The 23,051-nt window shown below is 41.3% G+C and overlaps 1 protein-coding gene across 1 annotated transcript; it reads left to right on the top strand.

Annotated features, from left to right (window-relative positions):
- The first annotated feature begins 218 nt into the window (after positions 1-218).
- On the top strand, positions 219-21,946 carry LOC308085124 (complement C2). The gene is made up of 19 exons (XM_080428208.1): positions 219-289; positions 1,086-1,186; positions 2,288-2,435; positions 4,467-4,652; positions 5,243-5,422; positions 6,599-6,697; positions 7,172-7,305; positions 10,079-10,217; positions 11,893-12,027; positions 12,886-12,990; positions 14,003-14,140; positions 14,708-14,814; positions 15,402-15,525; positions 16,526-16,670; positions 18,109-18,182; positions 18,874-18,980; positions 19,359-19,491; positions 19,938-19,987; positions 20,780-21,946. Exons 1-19 carry the CDS (start codon positions 238-240, stop codon positions 20,942-20,944), a joined length of 2,322 nt encoding a protein of 773 aa, XP_080284334.1. The 5' UTR covers positions 219-237; the 3' UTR covers positions 20,945-21,946.
- Positions 21,947-23,051: the final 1,105 nt, after the last annotated feature.

Genomic DNA, 23,051 nt, shown 5'->3' with positions numbered 1-23,051 from the left:
ACCACTGCTTGTAATTGAAATAACAGAAATGTAATTGAATTGTTGAAATGTGTTACAATTAAACGTATCTTGCCTTGCAGTCAGTCTGCTGGAGGTGAGGTCATGTGTGTTGTATTGTCTTACAGTCAGTCTGCTGGAGGTGAGGTCATGTGTGTTGTATTGTCTTACAGTCAGTCTGCTGGAGGTGAGGTCATGTGTGTTGTATTGTCTTACAGTGAGTCTGCTGGAGGTGAGGTCATGTGTGTTGCAGCGATACTGTGTGTCCTTCTGTTCAGCTCCGTTCTACATGGTGAGCCTGATGTCTATCTATCTATCTGTCTCTTTTAAAAGGAGTAGTTCACCCCAAAATGACTTATTTTCTATCAATTACACACCCCATGCATGAAGCCTTGAATTCGTGGAGATCTTGTTTGTTTTTGTCACATTCCTGAGACAATAATTTGATGACCGGCTCAAACAGTCTCCTTTGTGTCTCCTACCGGAGGCTCCACCGGTCATCAAATGATTGGAATGCGACAAATGTTTTTTGGGTGAACTACTCCTTTAAAACCTGCTGCCCTTGCTGTATCTTTCTGTCCCTCTTTAAGTGAAATATTATAATTTTTTTACATCATTTCTGCTTCAGTGTTCCTCAAACAATGAATTAATGATCGATCGATTGATCAATTGATTTATATTATATTTTGTGTTATCATTAAAATCTTAGTGTTTTGGCAATTATTTGGGGGGTCCACATGCAGTGCCCTCGCGTCCCTCCACCAGCTGGTGGAGGGCCGATCTACAAGCTCACAATGCGTCGCGATGCAACGCATTGTGAGCTTGTAGATCTGCTATTTTCAAGAGATTTGTATACGTTAGAAAACTTGAAATGGGACATTCTGCATAATGAGTAGTATACTTTTACTTTTGGTACTTTAAGTCCATTTTGATGCCAATACTTTTGTACTTTTACTCAAGTACATTTTGAATTCCGGACGTTTATACTTGTAACAGAGTATTTCTATATTGCAGTATTGTTACTCTTACTTAAGTAGATCATTTGGGTACTTTTTCCACCACGGCATAACCCACCATGTTCCTGTCAGCTGATCAGCCTGAGGAGGAAGACTATGAGTATGAGGATGAAGGTCCTATCAGCTGTCCCACCACAGAGAGCATCAGAGGAGGGTCCGTCTCCTACTCACAGGTAATCACACGTAAAGAGAACAAAAAACAAAAACAAAAATTCTATGGATTAGTCACCCCATGGAGTCTTGAATTCATGGATATTTTTTAGTTTTTGTCTCATTCCTAAGACAATAATTTGATGACCAGCTCACCGGTAGGCAGCGGTTCTGGTAGAAGACACAAAGGAGACTCTTTGTGTCTCCTACCGGAACTGCTGCCGCTCGTCAGATTATTGCCTTAGGAATGAGACAAAAACAAAACAAAAAAATCCATAAATTCAAGTCTCCATGGGGTGACTAATAGATAGAAAAAAAGTCATTTTGGGGGTGAACTATCCCTTTAATCCATTTGATTGATTAGGGGGAAAACTAATATCCATAATCGATGTTGGGGATTTTCTTTTTCTTTCTTTTTTTTTCCAATAATGAAATAAGCTGATCTACAAGCTCAAAACTTCTCCTACTATGTGGATATTATTGCTGACAGTTGCTGAGTTAACACATACCAGTTCATCAGTTTCGTTTCAAAAGGAGTCGCTGTGGTTTATATAAAATGAAACTAAAGAAAGACCACTTCTCTTTTCTTTATTTTTGGCAGCAGCTGTGTGCGTGATGTGTCTGTTCTGATGATGTCTGCAATCAATCACATCAAATCAAAGTTATTTATAAAGCACATAAAAAAACTACTGTCGTTGACCAAAGTGCCGTACACATCGTAACCATAGACATCGACAACGAGACAAATATAATCCTGGTCTCTATACAGCCAGATGATGGAGGCGAAAGGAACTGGTTGGAATAACGTATTCCTTCCACGCGCACGTCCTACCGGGGAAACCCCCCCCTGTCTGTGATAAGAAGCGCTTGTTAGCTCTCATGCATTGAAGGAGGCAGGAGCTCGGCTCTGGGCTCTCCCTAGGTTATTTAGACAATTGGCACTGGGGGGGAAAAATGGGATTGCAAGACGAAAAAAAAAAAATGGAAAAACTAAAACAAACACGAGACATATACCAGACGCACAAATAAACAATCATCAATGACATGCAAATAAAACATATTAAAAAGCATAGTAGTGGGATTCAAATGCTTGTGAATAAAGGATTTTCTTTTTTTGTACAAAGGCAGGTAAGCAGGACAGTGTGCTGACCTACCGCTGTCACCAAGGGTTCTACCCTTACCCTGTCAGCCATAGGCTGTGTGGCACCGAGGGGGAGTGGTCCACCATGAGATCAGCCAATGGCAGACCGGTATCCCAGGCCACCTGTAAAGGTAATGTTTCAGAGGACGGGAGGGGGCGGGATTTCTGATAAATATCACAAAGGGACGCTTTGTGACCTTGAAGATCGGCTATTTTCGCTTTCTTGTGTGTTTTGAAACTGAAAGTGGTTTTATAAATATTGAAGTGTAAGGAACTGCTCGTAACTCAATTTTAATACGCTCCAGTCTTTATTGAAAAAGCAGCAAACAAAAACGACGTTGTGACCTCACTGGCTTCTTCGGGTTAAAAATGGTTTGCTGTTTGCTGTTTTGAGTAAAGTTGTTTTGCTCATAGCGTGGCACCAAGTGCCGCTCTATGAGCTTGTAGCAGGGCCGGTGCTAGGCAATTTGGCGCCCTAGGCAATATTTTTTCTTTCTCTCTTCTGGGGGGTCCATGGAACAAAATATTTTGAGATATATATATATTTTTTTACAATTCTTTTTTTTTTTAAACTGTCAGGATTTAGAAACATTTTTAGAATCGGCCTCATGTCTTAATGGGTTAAAAGTGAGTTGCGAGTCCTTCCTGTCTTTGTGACTTTGCTGCCCTTTGGTGTGTTTCAGCGACTTGCATCACTCAGACAAATCAGCAGGTATAAGAAGAAAGCGCTGCTGCAACTCGGTCAATTGGAGCCTTTTCTTTAATAGAGCAGGAATGACGTTTCTATGTCAATGATATCTTCGTCAGGTCATCTTAGACAAAATACTTAAAGGAGTAGTTCACCCCCCCAAAAAATCGTATTTTCTATCAATTATGTACTCCATGAAGCCTTGAATTCATGGAGATTATTTAATTTTTGTCGCATTCCTATGACAATATTTTGAAGACCGGCGGAAAGATGCTAATATCTCCGGTAGGAGACTCAAAGTGTCAAGAGCCGCGGCCGGTCATCAAATTATTGGCTTAGGAATGCGACAAAAACAAAGTCTCCATGAATTCAAGTCTCCATGGGGTGACTAATCCATAGGAAAAGGGTCATTTTGGGGGTGATCTATCTTTTTAAACCACGGCGGCACTGCACCAGGCTATAGCTTAAAAAGGACGACTTCACCCATTTTCAACATATCTTCATATAATTGGTCCTCACTAATGCTCATGGTAATATGGCACCATTTCTGTTCTACTCACTCTGTGTCTCAGAGGAGGGCTGTGGACAGTTCAGAACCCCGCCTACCAGTGACATCATCGATGGGGAATACAAGCTCATAGAAACTGCTCGTTTTCTATTTCTGGAAAGTTAGCATGCTATAATGGAAGCCATTGTTCTTACTTTAATAAAAAAAGAAGAAATTGAAATATTTTTTGAAAATAAAAAGAAACCTGCCTAACGATGATGTCACTGACGGGTTTCTGAACTGTCCACAGCCCTCCTCTGAGACACAGAGTGAGTAGAACAAAATGGCACCATATTATCATGAGCATTAGTGAGGACCAATTATATGAAGATACGTTGAAAATGGGTGGTCCTTTAAGTAATTTACCTGGTCATATCGGCCCTATGCATTTTGTGTTTACAAAGCCTATGAAGGTAAACAGAGATGTAATGTTTATTTATTAGTTCAAAACGTTCAATGTCAAAAAACACAATAAAATCATTAATCACAATATTTGTAATTAATGATTAATCATAAACTAAAATATCATGATCGTGACAGCAAAGAACTAAGTAATGTAGTATAATCTGTCTGTCTGTCTGTCTGTCTGTCTGTCTGTCTGTCTGTCTGTGTGTGTTTGTGTGTGTGTGTGTGTGTGTGTGTGTGTGTGTGTGTGTGTGTGTGTGTGTGTGTGTGTGTGTGTGTGTGTGTGTGTGTGTGTGTGTGTGTGTGTGTGTGTGTGTGTGTGTGTGTGTGTGTGTGTGTGTGTGCGTGCGTGCGTGCGTGCGTGCGTGCGTGCGTGCGTGCGTGCGTGCGTGCGTGCGTGCGTGCGTGCGTGCGTGCGTGCGTGCGTGCGTGTCTCTCTCTCTCTCTCTCTCTCTCTCTCTCTCTCTCTCTCTCTCTCTCTCTCTCTCTCTCTCTCTCTCTCTCTCTCTCTCTCTCATATAGAGGTGGTGTGTCCAGGTCATCTGCAGGTGGACAACGGTGAGATGAGTCCCAGGGCCCAGTGGTTCCGTCCGGGCCAGAACCAGAGCTTCTCCTGCCTGGAAGGATTCACCCTGTCTGGGTCGGCCCAGAGGAACTGCACCCTGTCTGGACTGTGGACCGGAGCCACGCCCGTCTGTGACAACCAGGGTGACTGACTATAACCTTTTCATTTAGTTTTCAATAATGTGTTTCTTATTCCAATCTGCTTCTCTTGATTTTGCTTAATTTTCTTTTTATAATCGCCTTTAGTCTATTTAACCACCTACGGTATAATATGTCATACTTTGTCGTACAAAGTGTCGCACAAAAACAGTGAAAAATAGCCGATCTACAAGCTCACAACGTGTCGCATCACGGCACGTTGTGACCTTGTAGATCTCAGAATCAGAATTGGCTTTACTGTCACATCACAGGTTTACACAAGTACAAAGTGGGTGAAATTTGTTTTCGTACATAGTTCCCATCGTTATTTCCAGAGCAAAAAAGGAGGTGAAGAAGAAGAATGGAGGGGGGGGGGGGGCAGAGAAGATCAAACAAGAGAAAAAAAACTAAAACAAATTATTTACATATTTACACATACCTGAAATAAGATATAAGGTGCGTGAGCACAGCAGCAGATGTATACTGTGCATGATATAACCTACTACTTATGGACATTAGATCTAGAATCTATTACCTTTTTATAATTGATTAAATCAATTAGTGGGAAATTAATCCGTTGCATCCCCTAAATGCAGCTGATGACTGTGCAGACCCCGGGGTCCCTCCAGGGGCCCGCAGGTCGTCGGGGGCCTCCTGGTTCCGGACGGGAGAGAAGGTCCGGTACCGCTGTGAGGCCGGACTGGACCTGCTGGGATCTGCTGAGAGACAGTGTCTGGAGAGCAGAGAGTGGAGCGGTACCGCCCCACGGTGCCAGGGTATGGACCGATGTTGAAAAATCATATCAAAAACAAGGGCTATAGAGCATAGGTTCCCAAACTTTTCAGCCCGCAACTCCAAAATAATGCGGCCATTGACTCGCGACCCCACCTAACCGTTTTGACTGTAGGCCTACTACTTGTACTGTTAATAATCTTGTTAATATAGAATTCAATCAATCACATTTACAGTACCTAATGAGATGGGTAAAATGTACTATTTGTAATCATTTTTAGATTGAGATACATTCTGTTAAAAAAAGTTTTTTTTATTATGTTTTTTTTTTACCCAAAATAATTTCACAACCCCAGCGCCACTTGGGGTCGCGACCCCACCTTTGGGAAGCCCTTCTATAGAGCACCGAAGTCTGACGTAATTTACTAGGGGTGTGCCGATACACTAATTTCATGAAACGATACGATACGATATATGGGCTCACAACATCGATACGATATCGATACGATACGATATATGGCACTTTTTTATTATGAAAATATATGGGGGGGGGGGGGGGAAATAGCAAATGCAAACAAATATTTCTGTTTTGCATTATATCAGACATGCAAACTTGTAGCTTTTCAGCTACAATAGCCGTTTTGAATCCAAATAGGGCAATAGTGTGACACCTGCCCCCAAAAAAACAACATGTTGTCACCATTTTCACGTCGGGGCTGTTTGCATGCCTGATTATTATTATTGCAAAAAAAAAAAAAAAAAAAACGATACATATCGTCACGAAAACGTATCGCGATATTATATCGCGGGACGATATATCGGCACACCCCTATAATTTACGCATCCTACCTGGGTCGCGTTTTTTTCCCCCATTCTGAATTCCCATAGATGTGTTTAACACATTCACTGCCAGGGGTATTCTACTATTGGCAGGTAGCTTCTGCCAGCATATTTAAGCATTCTGACTCATTTTTCAAGAACCACAGAATATTTATCTCCAGTATGATCGATCCCCTGATGGTTGCTAATCACGGAGGAAATCACTGTCAACTGTCAATTATTTTAAGCCTGTAGAATCAAGCCATCCAGGGTCCTGGTGAATCGTGACCATAAAACATTCAATTCTGTGAATTTATTTTTTTGCGGTTTAAAAAATAATTATTCTCAGAATCAAACGTTTTATGGTCATGATGTTTTCATGTATGTATGTGTGTCTGCAGCGCGCTATGTGTTCGACTCCCCTCGTGCTGTAGCAGAGGCGATGGGAGGCTCTCTGTCTGGAGTGATGGATGTTCTGTCTCCACAGTTCAAGAAGGAAGGTGGGTTCAACCTGACCCACAGTGACCCAGGGGGGGAACAGAATGTGTGTGAATGAACCTGACCCACAGTGACCCAGTGGGGGACAGAATGTGTGTGTGTGAATGAACTTGACCCACAGTGACAGAATGTGTGTGAATGAACCTGACCCACAGTGACAGAATGTGTGTGAATGAACCTGACCCACAGTGACAGAATGTGTGTGAATGAACCTGACCCACATTGACCCAGGGGGGGACAGAATGTGTGTGTGTGAATGAACCTGACCCACAGTGACAGAATGTGTGTGAATGAACCTGACCCACAGTGACCCAGGGGGGGACAGATTGAATGTGTTTGTGTGAATGAACCTGACCCACAGTGACCCAGGGGGGTCAGACAGACAGACAGACAGACAGATGTAGTGGTAGGCTATAGTGGTTGGTACTGAATTGTGTTAATTTTTCTAATCTTTCACGATCCTTGTCGTCCTATAGAGTCATTCGAGAGGAGCATCCGTGTGTCCAATAACAATCGTATGAACATCTTCATCTTATTGGACACGTCAGGCAGCATCAGCGAGACGAATTTCAACAAGAGCAGAGACGCTACTGTCCAGCTCATCAGGAAGGTCTGGGTCAAATCTAGTCGGGGGGGGGGGTGGGCTCATGATTTTTTTTGGTCCCCAGCAGAGGTGTGTTCTCGTTTTTTTCGGAGGGTATACGATTATTACTCCCTGCACGACATGCGCGTGGTCGTGGGTATACGCTTGCGCGTTTCCAATGGATGAAATTTGCACTGTATATGGCGTATACAGCGTAACACTGTAGAACACACCACTGGTCTAAAGTGACAATTTAAGGAACTTTTTAATACCTCTAAAATATAATAAAAATAAGAGCATTTCTGAGTCAAAAGTAATCAACAAATTGTCAAATAACATGAGAAAGAGGCAAACATTGTGAAAATAGCTGAACTACAACCTCACAACACCTCGCAATGCGAGGCATTGAGAGCTTGTATTATTATTTTCACAATATTTATCTGTGGAACAGAGTCAAACTAATTGTCACGGTGCGAGGCAGAGCAGAATGTAGTACACAAGTGCAGGATGAGGCAGAGGCTGAAGGGGTCGATTCAAAGTGTTTATTAACTCAAACACTGGGATTGCCAACTAAAGGAACAGAACTCATGACACAACATTTCACAATGTAATAGCAACCAAACACAGGGAACAGGGGGGTATAAATACACTAACTAGGACTAACCAGACACAGGTGAACTCAACAGGACAATCTCCTGAAACTAAGAGGACACTAACCTCACATCACCAGTCTTTCCACCTCGGAGGAAAGCCTGGTATTCGTTATTAATGGCCCGTGTGATCCGGCCTAGGCCACGCCTACTGGGGGGAAAAAAGAAGCAATTCCTCTTTCCGGAAGTTGCGGGTGCCGGTTTGACGGAGCCGCTTTGTTTTGGTTCCCCCTGTTTGTTTTCCCAATCCCTATTTAAATGGAATACAATTTTCCCGTGGGATAACAAAGGTACAGGCGCTATAAATAGTCTCCGGAAAGTAGGCTACACTCACATTTATATTTTAAAAATAAGCTAAACTACGCCGCATCAAGGATTTTATTAGGTAGGCCCTATTACAATGCCCTTGATCCCGGCCGTAGTTATTTTGGGGTGAGGTCTTTCCGGATTTGAGGGTTCCGGCCACCTGATGACGCGGATGACGCGCCTGGTGACGTAGGGTTACTTCCGCTCCCGACCGGATCACAAACCCGAAAAAGATATTGATCTCAGGCTAAGAGGACACAGGTGGAAAACACTGGCAATCGCAATACCGGTTAGACAAGGCAGGTACAGAACTACAGGGGCAGACAGGAAAGCACAGAAAAAACTACAACATAAGAGTACACAAAACCATGCTAAGAAACAAGGAACATAAGAAAACACAGCAGTAGAACAGAACTAGTCACGGATCGTGACAGTAATTCTTCAACTCCTACAATTACTACCGCAAGTACTTGTCAGGGTGGGGGGTCCCCAGTTCAAATATGATTATTTAGGGGGGTCCCCACTCCCCAGTTCAAATATGATTATTTTGGGGGGTCCCCAGTTCAAATATGATTATTTTGGGGGGTCCCCAGTTCAAATATGATTATTTTGGGGGGTCGCGGGCTGAAAAGGTTGAGAACCACTGGTATATACAGCATCAATGTGATTTTTACTTTACATTATTCTTCAGCAATTGCACTAATCTGGCTTGTAGATCGGCTATTTTTGTCACAAAGCTAAGTGTAAATCAGGCATTACGACGCCATCACGGCATGTCAAAATATATTTTTTGTCGACTAAATAAACTTTAGACAACAATCTAGTCAACTAAAACTAGACTAAAACTAAAAACATTTCAGATTACTAAAATATGACTAAAACTAAATGGCATTTCATTCAAAAAACAAAATCAAAATTTGCTGTCAAAATTAAAGGGATGTTTCACTTTCAAACATGTTTGGGGTCATTTTCACATCTATTCAGGCTTTTGTGTGCACCCCAGACCCCAGAATGAAAAAAGTAATCGAAAAAACATGGCCCCTCACGTATTAGGAGGGCAGTGTGAGTCACCAGAAGCAAGATGAATCGATGAATCTATCATGATTAAAATGGAGTTTTAAGATGGATTTGTAAAGGAAGGGGGAGTGTCTGATAAAATGAACATCAAATATCTAAATATTGGATCAAGCAACTTAAAAACTGTGTGCGGGGCTCACAAAAGGATAAAATGACCCCATACATGTTTGGAAGTGAAATATCCCTTTAACACTGATTCTTTTCTATAGTTTGACACCAGTGTTGATTTCGTCGACTCACAACGCGTCGCGCTGCAACACGTTGTGAGCTTGTAGATCGTCTATTTTTGGGCGGTGAAATCACAGTCTATTCAGGACTGTGATTGGCCAGTGTCACATGACACATGTGCATAGCCCTATATAAGAAACCATAACTAAAAAAACATAAATTTGTTTTTTATGGTTTCGTCCATCATAAAGAGTGTTTCAATAAATGTATTTGTTTTTTGTACATGATTGGTTGACTCCATTCAGTATTGTGATTAGCTAGCAAGACACCGCCCACTTCACACAGGGTGTGATTTTTATTAGCATGCAAACAAGTATAAAATCAGCCATTATGATGCCATCAAGGCACCACCATTTAGTCGACTAAATCAACTGTAGATTTAGTCAACTAAAATCGTATGGTATTTGGTCAACCTAAACGAGACTAAAACTAAAACATTTTAGTTGACTAATATTATATATATTTCAAAAGACTATGACTAAAACTAAATCAAAATTTGCTGTCAAAATCAACACTGTTTCCACTGTGGTTTGTATAAGCTGGACAGCTATGAGGTACAGATGAGGTTCCATGTGGTATCGTTCGCCACACAGCCTAAAGTTGTCGTCAGCATCCACAACGAATCGTCCAGCGATGCAGAGGTGGTCGAATGGAAGCTGATGAAGTTCAAATACGATAGTAAGACTGCATTCCTTCATTAGTTTGTTTGTTTTCTATTGTGAGCTTGTAGATACAGCTTGTGGATACATTTTGGCTATTTTCAAATGGCCGAAATGTATATGGGGCTGATTTAAGTTAATGTGTGTTTTGTGATAAAAAAAAAAAGTAACTAGTAAATAAAGTTGTCAAATAATTGTAGTGGAGTAAAAGTAAAAGATTTGCCTCTGAGATGTAGTGGAGTAGGAGTAAAAGTATAGGAAATGGGAAATACTCCATTAAAGTAAAGATTCTTCAAAAGTGTACTCAAGACCTAGACGGAGTTGGTGAAAGGGCCTACTCTGTGTGGAGTTTGCATTTTCTCCCCGTGTGCCGTGTCCCCTAGGGTAGTTCATACCCTCACAAAAACATGTAGTAATCCTGGTGGAGGGGAAATGAACTGGTTGGAATAACGTGTTCCTTGCACGTACTACGTCCTACCGGGGAAACTCCCCCCTGTCAGGTGACAAGAAGGTCAGTTGGCTCTCATGCACTGAAGGAGGCATGAGCTCGGCTCTGGGCTCCCTAGGCTGGCGGGGGGAGTGTAGCGCCTAGGATCACTTAGATCAGGGGTCTTCAACCTTTTCAGGCCAGGGACCCCCAAACTGACGGGTAGATGGAGCAGGGACCCCCTACCTCGTAGGGTAGGGGGGGCTACCACATATACTGTATATTTATGTATAAAATTGTGCTTTATATTGCCTGCTCCTACGCACCTGCCCCAGTAGGTGTGCAAAATAAAAATGCTCTACAAAATATGTATAAACATACCATGTTATTGTGCATTCTGCCTCCATTTATCTGTTTGCTATGGATTCATGTTATGTTTAAAGACAATTTGACATTTTGGGAAAAAAAAAAGAAAAAGAAAATTCAAACAAAAATATTGTTTAATCAAACAACAATTTCGCGGACCCCCTGCAGTACCTCCGCGGACCCCCTAGGGGTCGCGGACCCCCTGTTGAAGACCTCTGACTTAGATAATTGGCACCGGGTGAAAAAGGGTTACAAAATCGTGGGATTAAAAAAAAAAAGTAAAAATGTATGTATTCATCCACAGACCATGTCACTCAAGTACTTCCATGTGTTGATGTGCACAGGCAGTGGTGGAAAAAGTACTCAAATTCTTTACTTAAGTAAAAGTACCAATACTGCAATATAGAAATACTCCGTTACAAGTAAAAGTCCAGAATTAAAAATGTACTTGAGTGAAAGTACAAAAGTATTGGCATCAAAATGTACTTAAAGTACGAAAAGTAAAAGTACTAAATATTTGAAAATAGCAGATCTACAAGCTCACAACGCGTCGCGATGCGACGCGTTGTGAGCTTGTAGATCGGCTATTTTCAAATAGCCTAGGTACAAAATAGGTTTAAAGTGGTTAATGTAGGTTTCATTATATCATAGTTTATATCTGAAAAGTAACTAGTAACTAAAGTTTTCAAGTAAATGTAGTGGAGTAAAAGTACAATGTTTGCCTCTGAGATGTAGTGGAGTAGAAGTAAAAGTATTGGAAATTGGAAATACTCAAGTAAAGTACAAATACCTCAAAATTGTACTTAAGTACAGTACTTGAGTAAATGTACTTAGTTACTTTCCACCACTGTTCATCCACAGACCATGTCACTCAAGTACTTCCATGTGTTGATGTGCACAGGTCACGGCAGTAAGAAGGGCACCAATCTGTACGCTGCATTGCAGAATGTCTACGACGCCCTGGCCTTTGTGAAGCAACGCAGCAAGGAAAAACAATTCCACGAGTCACAGAACATCATCATCGTAGAAACGGACGGTAAGCTGCCCACACGACCGTGGAGTTTGTGGGTTCGAATCCACCACTGTGGTAAATCCGGCTTGGTCGGAGGCACCAGACAGAAATGTTTTTTTTTTTAAAGATATTTTTGGGGGCTTTTTTTATGCCTTTATTTGGACAGGACAGTAGGCTGACAGGAAATGGGGAGAGAGATGGGGGGGAGACATACAGTCATGCACGTGCACACATAGACATGAAAGGGGGCATGAGCCCCTGCCCTTTTACCCGTCGCTAAAAAAGTGCCCTCTCCAGACTGGAAAAAAAAAAAGGAAGAAAAGTTCAACTGCCCCAAGCGGGCTAACGGTAAGGCTGACGGAAATGCCAGTGGATGTGTTGGATGCAGCTCAAAGTGAACTTTTCTCAGGTATCTAGTTTGTCGCCGTACAACCTTCCTAGCCCGTGTTATTAAAGAAAAACGGGCGACAATGGCCAAAAATTGGCGATCGAAAATCGGCGAAAGTGGCAGTTTTCAAGATGTTTTGGCCATTATCTCTGGAACGGAATGTCCAATCTGCTCAGTTCAAAGCTTGTTGGGTGCATGACTTTGAGGCCATTAAGCACGCAGTGATACCTTTTCGGGTTTTTGGGCCTAAAAGTATGATAATTGTCCGTGAAACAAAATCCAAAAAGTGACCTTTTGAAATTACAACCCCTGCCTCTCCAAATCCTTCTGCACGTCCCTGCATACAGTAAAGGTTGTCGAAATCGGGAGTCGAACCCGCGACACGCTGTCATGCTGGATTACTAGCATATATGGTATGCGCCTGGACCACTAGGCCAGCGGACACCCCAGAAATGTACATTTCTGTCTAACAAAATCAATCAATCTCTCTTCAGGTTTCTCCAACACAGGTCTCAAGCCCCAGGTTGCTCTGGCACGGATCAGAAACCTACTGGGCTACAGCAACACATCCCTGGACCATACGGACGAGACTCTACTGGGTACACTATTAATATCACTGTTTTTACCAGTGTAGTTATAATATGATGATGATGATGATGATGACGATGTCAGCAATATCACGTTGTTCTGACTAGTTTGTAATATTGTGGGAGGTAGTGGTTTTAGCCTCACGAGATTCTGGGCCCTGTCTTGCCTCTTATGTCTAAAAGCACAAAAGGTTTAGGCATATAAGAGGTAAAGAGAGGCTGTCTGTAAACCCAAAGGTAATCAAAGTATTTCCATCAGCCACTTTTGTGTTGTTTTCAACCCCAGACTTTATATTTTCTTTTCTCGCTCGTTGGATTTTCTTCTTCACAAAATTCACTCACAAAATGTAATTATGTTCTTCATTATTGTCTCCGCCAGGCCTAAAGGCATGGCGAGAGTATGTTTTGCACCCTGTCTGTCCATCCGTCCGTCCGTCCGTGTGTCTGTTTGTGAACAGTTAATCTCCGGCACTGTTAGCCCGGCCGCTGTGAAACTGTGCACACACACTCCCTGGATGCCAAAGCCAAACCTCTGCCCCGAAACAGGAGGCCGATTTGTGCAAAACACATTTTTGGATATCACTCCTACAGATTTTGTCCAAACCTCACACAAATCGGTACACAGTATCTCTATAGTCATCTGATCAACACAAATCCAATTTTCCATTCTATCCTGATTGGCTATGATTGACTTCCAAAGTTTGCAGGATTGGTTCGCAGGTCTAATTTAGCAAAACACATTTTTGGAACAAAATGCCTCAAATCCTGAATGCAGTGTCCGATTGAAAGGTCTAAGAAGAAATGGCACCCTTTTCAACATTGGTCTATTATAGCGCCACCAGGAGGCCACAATAACCTGGTGGAGACCTGTGCTCTGAGGAAAACTCTTTCTAGGTCTCTGATTGTCCGAAATAAACAATCCAAATTAAAAAATAAAATCACTCGCATGCTGAGGTCAACAAGCATTGTATCTATCTCTTGTGTGTGTGTGTGTGTGTGTGTGTGTGTGTGTGTGTATCCTCAGATGTGTACGTGTTTGGCGTTGGGAAAGACGTGAACAGACCTCCGCTGAACGACATCGCCTCAAAGAAGAACGGCGAGGAGCACCTGTTTCTGCTGAAAGACTACCCTGTGCTGGGAGAGGTGTTCAATAGCATGATCAGTAAGTTCTAATTAACCACTTAAAACCCAACAAATGGAACCAAATTGACCCTCATGGGTCCATTTGGCTCCATTTGTTCACTCTCAGACTTACACACCCGTAAGGGGCCATTTGGAACCATGAGGGTCCCTGGATCACACTTTGAGTCCCACTGGTGTAGCAGAGTGTTTCCAGTGAGCCAACATGCAACAATATCAGCACCCTGACTCTGTTTGACCAGAATGGAACAGAGCCTTCATTAGTGTCATTGGTTTTCACCATAGATATATAAAGGTAGACGCCTCCTCCGACTCCAGGGCGTCTGTATCTGCGGGCGCCATTTTTGGGCAGGCAAACTGCCTATCAAAGTGACTACTGGCCAATCACAGCGCGTCTTTTCCGGGACTTGGCAGAATCTAGTTGTATAAAAATATATATTTCCCGGAAAGTCCCGGAAGTCCCAGAAAAGACGTGCTGTGATTGGCCAGTAGACACTTTGAGTGGCAGTGTGCCTTCCCGAATATGAGGTGTCTAGGTTTCTATATCTATGATTTTCAGCTGTGTTATTGATATGACTGATTGTGACAGGTGACGAGAGTGTGACAATGTGCGGGGTGGCTCAGGAGGACGTTTCTAAAAACTCCGAATACATGAGGAAGGTCCACACCAACCCCTGGCACGTCACCATCAAACCGGTGAGAAATGTGTATACGTCTGGCCGCCCGACTCACCGGGATAACATTCGCTACGATAACATGTCACTAACACATTCATTTTGTCGACTAAAACTATGACGAAAGATTTTCGTCGACTACCCTTTTTTCACTGACTAAAACACGATGACCATGATAGCTTTATTTTTCCCTAGTAAATACCGGTCCATATCTATCGGTCAGATGTGAATTAATTACATCAATAAACGGAGGAAACTTCTCATTATAATAGGATTTGGGTTTATTCCAGAGAAAAGATCTTACAACCAACGTTGCAGGTTGCCTGAGAGGCACAAACACTTTTAACCATATTAACACATACAAATGGAAAATGGTACACTTTAGATCCATCAGAAAATGGTACAAAATGAGACCCATCAGACCATATACTCACAATTTCGTCAACAAATAAAAACTAGACGAAAATGTTATGGGGGGACTAGTGGTGTAGAGATCCAATAGAACTAATACATGATATTTTATGCTTGGTTGAGTGGGGTGTGATGCGCGTGTGTGCGCGTGGGTGTAAACCCACGCACAATTAGCTGATAAATAGCTCTCCTCCGCAGGTTGGCACTACGACTACGTGTGTGGGCTCCATCGTGAGCAGAAACTGGGTGCTCACGGCCGCTCACTGCTTTGCCAAGGCTGCCACCGAGTACGACACGACCAAGACAGTGGACGTAGAACATGGTCAGTGCTCATTTTTCAGTTAATTATTTGTGATTAATTCATTAAAATATTCATACGCCGCCAACTCTGCGTATGAGTAGCCGATGTGAGCCATGATGACATGCGTTTTGTGGTTTCCCCCTGTTTTCCATGTTTACATGGAGAATGCGAGGCGGAGCGTTTTCAAAGATTTCCACTCTGGAAGGGGTTTCACTTTTTTTTTTTGCGTTTTCAGTCCCCCAGACAGTTTTTAAGTTGCTTGATTCAGTATTTAGATATTTGATATTCATTTAATCAGACACGCCCCCTTCCTATACAAACCCATTGTAACTTCAAACTCAATTTTTAACAGTGTTTTCATCAAAAACACCGTCCTTGGTTCTGGTGACTCACCCTGCCCTCCTAATACGTGAGGGGGCCGTGTTTTTTCAATAACTTTTTTAATTGATTTTCAATATTTTTTGGGAAAATGAAAACAATTATCACATTGTGTGCCCGAGGTTTATTAAAATAGGGTACGTTCACTGCCAGCATATCTTCCATCCACTTACGTTGATATGTTTCGTGCTGTAGAAGCCCCGACGCGGAAGTGCATTTAAACAAAGCGTGCGTGCGAGACGGCGGAGGGTCCCGACTAACGCCTGGAACAATAATATTTCTAACGTGATCCTCCATTGCAGAGTGATCGCCGATCGAAAACGGCTCACTTCCACCACGTTAAAAAGAAATGGAGATATTAAGCTTTTAGTCAAGGAGTTAACATTGGAGCGGCCGAGCGGAAGGATTTTTGACATGGATCCACATCCGGCCTCTCCTTCTCAGAGACTCCTTGGATGATCCCAAAGTTTCGTTAGAGCGCCCCACGTGGGCCCCACGTATAAAAAAAAAATGGGACAAATACGGAGGGGTCCCAGGCAATATCTTCAAATAGGGGCCTGCGGGTTAATAAGTGTCAATTTAGGGGTCCTTGACGTAACCATTGGTCTAAACGGGGGGCCTAATGTTGTGTTTCTATCTATAGGTGATGGGACAGTCAAAGGTCATGTGATCATTCACCCCCTGTACAACACCAGAGCACTGAGGAGCAGGAACGTCTCAGAGTTCTATGACTATGATGTAGCTCTGGTGAAGCTCAACAGCAGCATCCCTCTGTCCAGCAAGGCCAGGTGAGACAACAACCCCCTCCAACACACCATTACAAAAAAACTGTTACAATGTAGACATTCAGCAGACGCTCTCATCCAGAGCGACTTAACCCGCATTCAATCCAGGAAAAAAATAGATATACAAGGTCATAGTGCTCATAGCCCGGCACCGAACCAAATAGCCAACAAAACAAAGCCTAAAATCTTTTCTTTTGGGGATTCTACAAATGTCTTCTAAATCCTAACATTTTTATTTTTATTTTTTTTACTTATGTTGCTATACATCAGTGGTTCTCAAACTTTTTTGGCACTCGGTGCCGTGCTATGAGCTTGTAGATCTGCTATTTTTGAATAGCCAAAGGATAAAATAATGGTTAAAGTGATTGAAATCTAAAATGACTGATGCTTTCCCGGTCTTAATGGGTTAACCTCTTAGACGGACCTGAGTTTGGTGCGTTCTTTTTCAATCTACACCAAATGTCTTTGCCAAGAATAGCCGATCTACAGGCACAGCGCGTTACGTGACGCGTTGTAGATCGGCTATTTTTGATGAATGTCTCCCCCCAGAATAGGGGATGCTGTTTTTTTTTATTGTTTTGTTTTGTTGAAGTTTTCTTCAATCTGTCCTTCTAGAAACGGATATTCTCTCAAGTTTTCCTCGTGACATAGTGTACAGTATCTTAGGGGGAAAGACTTACATATTTACGTACTGTAATATATGACGTACTGTAAATGTAAGGTGCTGTAAAGTTACAATGTCATTCAGAGGTGCCGTGGATGAAAAGGTTATTTACAGGGGGTGCCCTGAGACTAAAACGTTTGAGAACCTCTGGCCTAAACAACATGCAATCCAGTGGTGTAAAGTAACTAAGTACATTTACTCAAGTACTGTACTTAAGTACAATTTTGAGGTATTTTTATTTTAATTTCCAATTTTCTATACTTTTACTTCTACTCCACTACATCTCAGAGGAAAATAGTATACTTTCATTCCACTACAATTATTTGAAAACTTTAGTTACTAGTTACTTTGTAGATTTGAATTACAAAACATACATTAGCCACTTCAGCCCTATTTAAACTTTGACTATTTGAAAGACTATGGGATGCGACGCGTTGTGAGCTTGTAAATCTGCTATTTTCAAAAGATTTTAATACATTGTATACATATGATACCTTGTGAAACGGGACATTCTGCACATTGAGTACTTTTACTTTTGGTACTTTAAGTACATTTTGATGCCTTTTACTCAAGTAAATTCGCAATTCCAGACTTTTACTTGTAACAGACTATTGACATTACTGTTGTATTGATACTTTTACTTACTGTGTGTGTGTGTGTGTGTGTGTGTGTGTGTGTGTGTGTGTGTGTGTGTGTGTGTGTGTGTGTGTGTGTGTGTGTGTGTGTGTGTGTGTGTGTGTGTGTGTGTGCGCGTGTCTGTGTGCGCGCGTGCCTCAGACCAATCTGTTTGCCATGCACCGTTCCAGCCAACCGAGCCCTGAAGAAACTCAACTTGACGTGTGAACAGCACAGTAAGACCTGACCTCTTGACCTTTTAACACTCACATAAAGTATTAAAGGTGCAGTAAGGGATTTGTTTTACTAAAATAAGTGTTAAATAGCTCTATATTGTGATAGTAGTGTTTGTTCAGTAACAGTGTTAAATAGATCTATATTGTGATAGTAATCATTGCTACAGAGTGTTTGTTCAGTGACGGGGGTCTCCGTCTCTCCAGCTTTTTAGTAAACAGAAAATGTGTTTTCAGGTCAGGAGTCAGGCCACCAATTTTATCCAATCAGGAGAGAGAACTCATACAGGATAAACAATTTAAATTGGTAGTGATGACACAACAAAATGAGGAGACACAATTGGAACTGGAACACTATAACATTTAAGCTGATAAATGGGTACTCTACTCTCTCATTATTGGCTGAATTTAGTAGCAACCCACACACAGGAGACACAAAGGAGACTCTTTGTGTCTCCTACCGGAACCGCTGCCTACCGGTCCGCTGGTCATCAAATTATTGGCTTAGGAATGAGAAAAAAACTAAAACAATATCCATGAATTCAAGTCTCCATGGGGTGACTAATCCATAGAACAATAAGTCATTTTGGGGTTGAACTATCCCTTTAAGTCACAACTATAACCTCAGTGTAATGTATCGCTGTGCATGTGTGCGTGTGCGCGTGCATGTGCGTGTGCGTGTGTGTGTGTGTAGAAGAGGAGCTATTGTCGCACAAGGAGACTGCCGCCTTCTTTATCCATAAATCAAAGTCTGAGGGAAAGTCCAAACGCAAACAAACACACATTCACACCGGGAGCCAGGTGAGTTTCTGTTACTTTCTTAATACTATTATTTTACATTATTTTCTTAGAGATTATTCAATCGATTACGTTAATCAATTAGTGTTATTTCATATAAAATAAATACATGTTTTAATTAAAAAAATCCCCAAATAGAAAGTTTCAAATGTAGTCCACAAGTGTGAGCCTGTAGATCGGTCATTTAACTATTTTTAATAGGGCTTAAGTGCTTAATTCATAATGTACTTTTTCCAGAAATGTAGTGGAGTCAAAAGTGAAATATTTGTCTCTGTCTAAAATGTAGTGGAGTGAAAGTCCTAAGTATCCACAAATACAAATACTTAACTCAAGTAACAGTGCTCAGGTAGTCTACATACTGTGTTACTGTGCATGTCTCAGAGGCCAGGCTGTGTGGAGAAGGCCACGCAGACCCTGGACTGTCCCACCGATGTGACTCTAGAAGAGTATGTTCCTGACAGGTTCCTCTGCTCTGGAGGAACGCAAGGACATCAGGATGCCATCACCTGCAAAGGTCTGACACTGACTAACATCTACCTCCACCATAACACCATCAGCTGTAAAGGTCTGACACTAACATCTACCTCCACCATAACTCCATCACCTGTAAAGGTCTGACACTAACATCTACCTCCACCATAACTCCATCAGCTGTAAAGGTCTGACGCTAAAAACTCCATCCATCATAACAATCATAACTCATCCCATATAGCAAACATGTCAATTGAAGGTTTTGTATATCTTTGAGTTTTGCATATCTTTGATATAAAAACAATGGACAGAAAGATACATTCTGGGCGGTACATTATTTTGAGTGAAATGTATTTGCGGCTCCAAAATATAATTATTTTCAGATACAAGTATATTTCTAAACAAACTGTTCTGAATGCCTCACCATGTGTTATTAGAATCCATCCAGTTGTAAATGTTAATCTCTGTGACCTTGTTTTTAAATCATAGGTGATTCTGGTGGTTCGCTGTTCCTTCAAAAAAGAAAGCGCTACTTTCAGGTCAGTAACTAACTTCATGACACGAACCAAACCAAACCCGGTTGCATTTTGGAATGGAGTCTTTAAAAGGATCTCTGGCTAATAAGCCAAATATGCCTTAATTCATTATAATTTCCCTCTATAACTTTTTTTTTTTTTTTTAAACACCTTCAATATTTTATTTATTTTAGAAATAGTTAATCTTTTACTCAATAGGGACAATGCCCGTCGCAAGTTGATGATGTCATTTGTCCATGTGTGGTCCAGCCCTATGGAATGTATGGAATGCATGTGCAAAAAAACATATTTAAAATATAGATTTGATGCTCATATTAACCTTAGGAAGTATTAAGTTGTTTTTTATTTTCACACGCATTCCATAAATTCCATAGGGCTGGACCACACATGGACAAATGACATCATCAACTTGTGACGGGCATTGCCCTATTGAGTAAAAGAGTGTAAAAAAGTATTTCTTAAATAAATAAAATATTTAAGGTTGTTTTTAATTTAACATTTTAGTTATAGAGGACAATTATAATGTATTAAGGCATATTTGGCTTATTAGCCTGGGATCCTTTTATGCCTGAACTTACAAGGCATATTTTACTGTTTAGAAAAACATTTTTAAATAGTTCAACTAGCCGATCTACATCGACACGTTGTGAGCTTGTAGATCAGCTATTCTAACTATTTTTTTCTTTCAAAATAGTAAAGAAATTGCAAAATAAATTAGGGATAAGGGGTGCAAGATGGGGCCCAAAATTTGTATGAAACAAAAAAAACGCTGCTCTAACAAGCTGTCACCACCAGGTGGGGCTAGTGAGCTGGGGCACTACGGACGTGTGCAGCGGTGCACACAGCAGTGACAGACCCCCTCCGGACGCCCGTGACTTTCACATCAGCCTGTTCAGCCTGGTGTCCTGGTTAAAACAGCACCTCGGTGAAGACCTCCAGTTCCTGCCAACTGTCAACTGACACACCACCAACGGAGGAAGAAGTAGTGCTCCACATTTGTATCTAAAGGAGCCATTTTTAACCTCATCTTCACATACTTGGTCATCACCAATGCTCATGATAATATGGTACCATTTTTTGTCTACTTCAGTGTCATACTTCAAGGGGTTTCCAGGGGTTCCCCAGCTAAATGATCAGTCACTCTTGAGAGTGTACAAATGGACCCTAACATGCTTGGCATGCTATTGTATAATAGAAGCCATTGTTCTCGCATTAATAAAAAAAAGCATTTTGAAAGACCAAACCTGCCCACCGATGATGTCACTGGTAGGCGGGTTTCTGAACTGTCCACAGCCTCCTCCTCTGAGACACAGAGAGAGAGAAGAACAGAAATGGTGCCATTGTTATAATGAGCGTTAGCGAGGACCAATTACGGTACATGAAGATAAGTTGAAAATGGGTTTTAAAAGCTTTTCACTTAAAGATGATGCAACTTGGCCCAGACCGCTGGCGTAGCGGCCAAATAAAAGATGATGTAACTTTGCTTTTGATATCCCCTCTCTGCTCAAAATGGGTGAAGAGCCCCTTTAAAAGGGATAGTTTAACCCCAAAATGACTTTTTATGACCCCATGGAGACTTGAATTCATGGATATTTTTTGTTTTTGTCGCATTCCTAAACCAATAATTTTATGACCAGCGGACCGGTAGGCGACACAAAGAGTCTCCTTTGTGTCTCCTACCGGAGACATTAGCATCTTTCCGCTGGTCATCAAATTGTCTCAGGAATGAGACAAAAACAAAACAATCTCCATGAATTCAAGGCTTCATGGGGTGTGTAATTGATAGAAAATAAGTCATTTTTTGGGTGAAACTATCCCTTTAAAGCCTTTCACTTAAAGGCTGTATACTTGGCCCGGACCGGCACCTAGGCTCCGAAGTAGCATGACAGACAGCGCATCGTCGCAGGTTCGAGTCCCGGTCCGGATGGCCTTTTCCTGTCTGTCACACTCCCCATTTCCTGTCCCATCGATAAAGGCATAAAAGAAAGGCCAAATAAAAGATGAAAAAAGCCTCCTCTCTGCTCATCGTTTTAATGTCCGGTTGGGAAATGTTTTATCACACTGAATTAAATAAACCCTTTTCCTTTTGGGGAAATGATAATGTTTGACATTTTGTTTGATAATATCACAATTTAACCCATTCAGACTGGGAAAGCATCTGTCATTTTAGATTTTAACCACTTTAACCACTCATCTTATTCTTTGGCTATTCAAAAAATAGCAGAATAAATCTATTTTTGTTGTTGTTGAAAGAAATCATGAAAAATGTGTGCAAATCTTTGAATATATATTGTTTTGTTTTATTTTATTTGTAACTCAAATCTTTGCTTCTGTGGGATTCTGAAAATGTCTTCTAAATCCTTAGTTAGGTTGCTATAATCAGTGGTGCTTATTTTTTTTCATGTCAAGGACCCCCAAAATGATATGCATTTGGCCGCGGACCCCCATCTCAAAATATGTTGTTCCAGGGACCCCCAGAAGCAAGGATTTTAGTAAAAAATGTTTGCTTAAAAATATATATATATATATATCAAAAGATTTGCACACATTTTCACAATCTTTTAATAGCCAAAGTATACAATAATGGTTAAAGTGGTTATTGGTTAATTTAAAACATGTTACATTAACCCTGGTGTGTCTATATAGGCAATTTAAAAATATATCTTTTTTGTATTGTTCAAAAATAGCCAACAACAGCAGATCTACAAGCTCTTGAAGCATTGTGAGCTTGTAGATTGGCTATTTTCTGCTGTATTATATGAATAAGTATATGGGGAGGATTAGGTTGTTAAAGGAGGAGTTCACCCAAAAATGTACTTATTTTCTATCAATTACACACCCCATGAAGCCTTGATTTTCATGGATTTATTTTTGTTTTTGTGGCATTCCTAAAACAATAATTTGATGAAATAATCTACTTTGTGTCTCCTACCGGATACATTAGCCGGTAGGAGACGGGAATAAAAATTATTAGCTTAGGAATGGGACAAAAACTAAAAAGAATTCATGGATTCAAGGCTTCATAGGGTGTGCAATTGATAGAAAATAAGTCATTTTTTGGGTGAAC

This window comes from Gymnoscopelus braueri, assembly GCF_963280865.1.
Source record: "Gymnoscopelus braueri genome assembly, chromosome: 5".
Classification (NCBI taxonomy): Eukaryota; Metazoa; Chordata; class Actinopteri; order Myctophiformes; family Myctophidae; genus Gymnoscopelus; species Gymnoscopelus braueri.
Note: the sequence above shows the minus strand (reverse complement) of the source record. Positions and strands in the feature narration are given on the sequence as shown.

Excerpts from the sequence above, each read along its gene's own strand:
- LOC308085124 (XM_080428208.1), top strand. The coding sequence starts at position 238 with ATGTGTGTTGCAGCGATACTGTGTGTCCTTCTGTTCAGCTCCGTTCTA. Across the intron at positions 18,183-18,873 it reads CTTGACGTGTGAACAGCACA|AAGAGGAGCTATTGTCGCAC; the intron begins GTAAGACCTGAC and ends GTGTGTGTGTAG. Across the intron at positions 19,988-20,779 it reads AAAGAAAGCGCTACTTTCAG|GTGGGGCTAGTGAGCTGGGG; the intron begins GTCAGTAACTAA and ends TGTCACCACCAG.